Source organism: Sinocyclocheilus grahami, unplaced genomic scaffold (assembly GCF_001515645.1).
Source record: "Sinocyclocheilus grahami isolate Dianchi unplaced genomic scaffold, SAMN03320097.WGS_v1.1 scaffold888.1, whole genome shotgun sequence".
NCBI classification, from domain to species: domain Eukaryota; kingdom Metazoa; phylum Chordata; class Actinopteri; order Cypriniformes; family Cyprinidae; genus Sinocyclocheilus; species Sinocyclocheilus grahami.
In genome coordinates this window covers 935,481-941,944 of record NW_015506067.1, presented here as the reverse complement: position 1 = coordinate 941,944, position 6,464 = coordinate 935,481, and the positions used below count along the sequence as shown (strand labels likewise).

Here is a 6,464-nt window from a genome sequence, read left to right as displayed (position 1 = left end):
TTTTAACATAAATGTTTCCATTTCATGCATTGTACCGAATTTAGCCAATGGCTAGTCTTCATCCGCGGTCCCTTGGCAGGTAATCATAATCACAGATAAACATAAGAACAAAACAACAAACACATACAATACAGTAATTCTTATACACATCCCTTCAGAGCAAAGTAAAGATAACGTTCAGTTAAGCCACAACTGTATCAGTGTTTACAGATTTGAGTTGCTTTTAAATACAATTTTAGTTTTAATTTAAACATGTCAATAGATGTCCACATCCTTATGTCTTCTGGTAGAGTGTTCCAGGGAATAATAGCTTTCACTGAGAAAGATGATAACCCAAAGGCAGAATGACGAAAAGGAACAACACAATCACTAGTAGATGATGATCTAGTAGATCTTACAGAGACTGTAGAGCGAAAATGCACAAAATCACGAAGTATAGAAGGGGCTAAACCATTTAAAATGTTATATACCATACACAAATTTGAGAAAAGTCTAAAATTATCAAAGCTCAAAAAATTTTATTTCTCCAAAACCCTACAGTTGTGATATTGGTTAGGCTTTTTGTCTAGAGTTTTTAAGGTCTGTTTATAAAGAGATTTTAAAGGTTTAATAACAGTTTCCCCTGCTTGACCCCGACATGTCAGACAGTATGTCAGATGAGAAAATATTGTAGCATGCATAAAAGTCTTGGCTACATCAGTGGGTAGACATTGTCTAATTTGTCTAAAATTGATCAAGTTATATTTTATAGTTCTCACCAATTTCTTTACATGTTTTTTAAAACTAAGATTTGGATCCAGCGTTAAACCAAGATAATTAAACTCTATCTATCTTTTCACCATTTATAAAAATATCTGCATTGGAAGAACACACATTCATTTTAGAAAAAAACATCCCTTTTGTTTCACCAGTGTTCAAGGTAAGACACGATTGCTCTAAACACTGTGTAAAACTTTCCATAGCAACATTTAGCTTTTCAGCTGCTAACTCTGCTGTTCTCGCATGTGTAAAAATAACAGTATCATCAGCATACATTTGCACTTGTATCCCTTCACACTGCTGTTGGAGATCATTAATGTACAAACTAAATAATAAAGGGCCTAATATTGATCCTTGGGGTACACCCATTGTACAGTTTAAGTTATTGGAGTGAACTCCTTTAATTTTTACACATTGCTGTCTATTTGATAAATATGATGAGATCCATGCTAAAGCCCCAGATGAAAATTGGAACTTAGATAATTTAGAGAGAAGAACGTTTTGATTAACCATGTCGAAAGCTTTGCGCAAATCTAAAAATATAGCACCAACTGTTCCACCTTTGTCAAGTTTAGATTTTATTTGCTCTGTTAAATGTAAAGTAGCTGTTTCAGTAGAATGATTTACTCTGAAACCAAATTGCATACAGTGTAAACCAACCTTAGTTTTATTAAGATAAGATGTCAATTGTTCAAGAACTACCTTTTCTGCAACCTTTGAGACTACTGGCAATATGCTGATTGGTCTATAGTTGCTTACCTCAAAATGATCCCCAGATTTTAAAATAGGAGAAACAATGGCTTGCTTCCATGCAGTAGGAAAAACACTATATTCAAATGATAAATTAATTAAATGAGAGATAACAGGAGCTAAAGTATCTTTACGAGTTTTAAGAAACTTAGTATTAAATTGATGAACATCCCTACATTTAGTATTTCTTAATGAGCTGATAACTTTGTTAACCTGTGTTTCATTAGTCATGGCTAGGTTAAAATCTTGGCTATCAACATCAGACGGTAGAATAATTCTTTCCATTTTTACAAATTTCCCCCCAGTTCGTTAACAGAATTAATAAAACAATTATTAAAAACAGTAGCAATGGAATAATCATCTAGAATAAAATTTCCTTGAACTTTGATCTTGACATCTCCTGGATAATTGATCTCCTTCTGTAGAAGACTATTAACATTTTTCCAAATCAATTTGCTGTTTCCTTTTACCTCGTTTAATTGGTGAAGATAATAATTTGATTTAGCTACTCGCAGCTCTCGAGTAACTTTATTCCGCAGTCCTTTATAACAAAGCCTGTCGATATCCCTTCCTGTCTTAATAGCCATCTTTAATGCTGAGTCCCTGTTCTTCATCAGCTTCCATAAGTTGTCATTGAACCAAGGTAGATTATTTTTATGCCTATTTTTTTTCCTGAACTTTTGTAGTAAATTTGTCCCTTACAGAGTTAGTCCTATTTATGAGTGTGTTACAGCCATACTCTTTCTTTCTGTCTGTCCATCATTCTATCAGTCTTGTCTGTTTTATCCGTCTTTCTTTCTGTCTGTCTCTATGCATCATTCTATCTGTCTATTATTCTCTGTCTATCAATCTATCATTTTATCTACCTGTCTTAGTTTGTCTCTGTCTATTGTTTTGTCTGTCTATCTAGCTATCTATCATTGTATCTGTCTCTGTGGATCTTTTTATCTATCAATCTATCCATTATTCTATCTGCCTGTCTCTATCTGTCTCAATTTTTTTCTGTCTGTCTATCATTCTATCTATTTATCGTTCTGTCATACATAACCTCAGCCTGCCATGACCCCTCCTGTTTCTCCTAGGATTCGGATGGTTTTTCCGTCCTGGAGCAGCTGGGACTGGACCAGAACTCTGATTTCTCAGACTCCTGCGTGCAGCAGCGGTTGGATGAGCAGCGAGAGAGGATCCGGAGGGAGATCCGGAAGGAGCTGAAGATAAAAGCGGGTGCGGAGAACCTGCGACGGGCCACCACTGACAAACGCAATGCCCAGCAGGTGGAGAGCCAGATACGCAGCTCCAGCCGCAAACTGGACTCGCTCCACGCTCAGCTGCAAGAGCTGGACGCCCACATCGTAGTCAAGGGTCACGATGACGGCAAAGGTCAGGGGTCATCATTATTATCTTATCTTTAAGACTACATGCAAAAATGAGTTTAATGTAAATTTGTGATAAAATTGTAATTTGATGATGTGATTTGTTGTCTATATATTTACAGTCCTCATAATCCTGTTAGACCATGACCCCAGATAAATGTTTGACCCTGTCTTTGACCCGCAGATGACCTTCAGTCTCTTGGGACGCCAGGTCGCTCTTCAGCCAATCAGGACAGGATTAAGGCTCTGGAGCGACAGCTCAACATCGAACTGAAGGTCAAACAGGGGGCAGAGAACATGATCCCCATCTATGCCAATGGGGTTACCAAGGTACTATCTACTGTATATATCTTTCTATCTGATTGTCTCTCTCTCTGACGGTTTATATCTGACTGTCTGTCTAACTCTATCTGGATGTCTATCAGTCTGATTATCTGAATGTTTATATGACTACCTGTCTGAATGTCTATATCCGTCTGTCTATCTGTCTCTCTATCTGATTATCTATATGTATGTCTGTCTATCTATCTATCTCTCTCTGACTGTCTGTCGGTCTTTCTATCTGATTATCTATCTGGATGTCTATCCATCTGACTGTCTATCTGGAAGTCTGTATGTCTATCTGACTGTCTACAGTATCTGTCTTGATGTCTATCTATCTATCTATCTGACATTTTACCTTGATGTCTCCATCTGTCCATCTTTCTGTGCTCCAGGATAAAAAACTGCTTCAGTCAGCTCAGCAGATGCTGCAGGACAGTAAGACGAAGATTGACATCATCCGTATGCAGATCCGTAAAGCCATGCAGGCCACCGAACAGACAGACGACATTCAGGGTATGTCTCACCGCTATACTATCTGATTGTCTCTCTCTCTGACGGTTTATATCTGACTGTCTGTCTGTCTGTCTGTCTAACTCTATCTGGATGTCTATCAGTCTGATTATCTGAATGTTTATATGACTACCTGTCTGAATGTCTATATCCGTCTGTCTATCTGTCTCTCTATCTGATTATCTATATGTATGTCTATCTATCTATCTATCTCTCTCTGACTGTCTGTCGGTCTTTCTATCTGATTATCTATCTGGATGTCTATCCATCTGACTGTCTATCTGGAAGTCTGTATGTCTATCTGACTGTCTACAGTATCTGTCTTGATGTCTATCTATCTATCTATCTGACATTTTACCTTGATGTCTCCATCTGTCCATCTTTCTGTGCTCCAGGATAAAAAACTGCTTCAGTCAGCTCAGCAGATGCTGCAGGACAGTAAGACGAAGATTGACATCATCCGTATGCAGATCCGTAAAGCCATGCAGGCCACCGAACAGACAGACGACATTCAGGGTATGTCTCACCGCTATAGACGTGTTCTGTTTGTCTCACTCCGACAAATAAGAGTTTAGCAGCTTATCATAGATCTCTTTAATGGCTTAAACGCAGTGTAAAGATCCCTTAACATCACTTTTCTCTGTTTGCCTCTCTGGAGTGAGTCTCATTTCACATAGTCAGACTTCTTCAGCTTTAGTGAAAGTGAAGTGACGTGTGGCCAAGTGACCCATACTCGGAATTTGTGCTCTGTAGTTAAACCATCCAAATGCACACACACCCGGAGCATTAGGGGCTCAGTGTCTTGCTCAAGGGTTTTACCTTAGTCGTGGTATTGAAGGTAGAGAGAGTACTGGTAATTCACCCCCCCCACCGTCAATCCCTGCCGGACCTGAGACTCGAACTCGTGACCTTCGGGTTACAAATCCAACCCTCTATCCATTAGGCCATGACTGAGGGCATAATTAGTCTTGTCCATACTGCAGCCCAGGTTCACTCAACAGTGCTATTGTGATATAAGGCTACTAAAATTATTTGCATTCAGTGTAATATTGCATAAATGGTGAGGACACGAATCCATATGTTTTGCAAACCAGTCTGCTGTCATCTCGTCAAACAGTCTAATTCTGGCAAGTGACAAATGACTGTCTGTCTTTCCAGACTGCTGTTTGTCTGTTTAGACGAACACAAAAGGAGAAATTAAGAACATTTAAAATCATCTTTACTATACAATGACAGTTCTTTTAAACTTGTGTGAGGAACAGACCCAAATTTAATTCACTATCCACCATCAATCTTTGCAAACCAATGGCATTTGCCTGCAACAACACCAAACGTTTTGCAAATGCAAATCTAGAATTTTGGCATAAAGACTTTCAGCCAATAATGAGTTAAGTTTGAGTCTGTTTCTCACACAATGACTTCAGAAGACTTATAATATAGTGCACAAGTTGTATGGACTGGTACTTTTAGGACCAGTAGATGCTTTTTGGAGCGTGACATTTTTTGGCTGTTGTATAGAAAACAGCTGTGTGAAAATGTTTGGATGTACTATCCCTTAATTAAGTTATTTCTCAATGCCTTCATTGATAGAGAGTAAAAGAGTCAGATTTAAAGAAAGATGTGAGATGTAAACAGAAAGATGAGAGCTGGAGGGAGGAAATGGACAGAGCTGAAGCGTGCAGCGCTAATGGACACTAATGGCGTGTTTCGGCACTGAAGTCTCATGTGTCCTGGGGCTGGATGGCAGCGGCTGGTTAAGAATAGATTTATTAATGCCGCTCCACCCTTCGGCCATCAGCGTCCACTGCCGGGCCGCCCGTGGGAATGACGTTTGACATCCTGTGAGGGGATTTGAGGATGGGTCTCTCCATCAGCGGGAGCTGCAGTTTCACTTGATAATTCTTGTTGATCCATAACATCTGTTTTGTTTCATTTGGTGACAATTCTGCTCTTCCAGAGTCTTGTTTAAGGTTAGAGAAAGATCTTGTCCTGTCAGTTCGATTCATCATAATGCAGATTCTAAGTGCTAGAAATCATGGTTCACATCATTTCTGATTCGTCATTTTAGAAATGGAAAGTCAGGTCAAGCGCATTGCATTTCTTGCACTGCTCTCTGGCTGTATACTGCACTTTTTGGCAGCTGTAGTCATTTATATTGGTACTCCATATATACTGTGCATTGCATACTTAGTGCATACTGTGAATATAGTATGAGCAGTTTGCCATTCTGTATACAGGTGCATCTCAATAAATTAGAATGTCGTGGAAAAGTTCATTTATTTCAGTAATTCAACTCAAATTGTGAAACTCGTGTATTAAATAAATTCAATGCACACAGACTGAAGTAGTTTAAGTCTTTGGTTCTTTTAATTGTGATGATTTTGGCTCACATTTAACAAAAACCCACCAATTCACTATCTCAACAAATTAGAATATGGTGACATGCCAATCAGCTAATCAACTCAAAACACCTGCAAAGGTTTCCTGAGCCTTCAAAATGGTATCTCAGTTTGGTTCACTAGGCTACACAAGCATGGGGAAGACTGCTGATCTGACAGTTGTCCACAAGACAATCATTGACACCCTTCACAAGGGGTCCATGTCTAACCTAGTGTTATTTTAGTATTGTTAATTTCCTATTATTGTATTTATTAATATTTTGATTTAAATATTATTTTGTTTTTATTTATATATATATATATATATATATATATATATATATATATAGTGTTTTTTTTTTTCTTTGTT

At 38.2% G+C, this 6,464-nt stretch overlaps 1 protein-coding gene across 1 annotated transcript in view; it reads left to right on the top strand.

Moving 5' to 3' along the window:
• pkn1b (protein kinase N1b) overlaps positions 1-6,464 on the top strand; it is a 37,885-nt gene that overhangs the window by 14,775 nt on the left and 16,646 nt on the right. Inside the window, exons 2-4 of the mRNA XM_016248714.1 lie at positions 2,592-2,889; positions 3,067-3,212; positions 3,599-3,719. Coding sequence (XP_016104200.1) covers positions 2,592-2,889; positions 3,067-3,212; positions 3,599-3,719 — 565 coding nt within the window. The remainder of the gene's footprint in view (positions 1-2,591; positions 2,890-3,066; positions 3,213-3,598; positions 3,720-6,464) is intronic.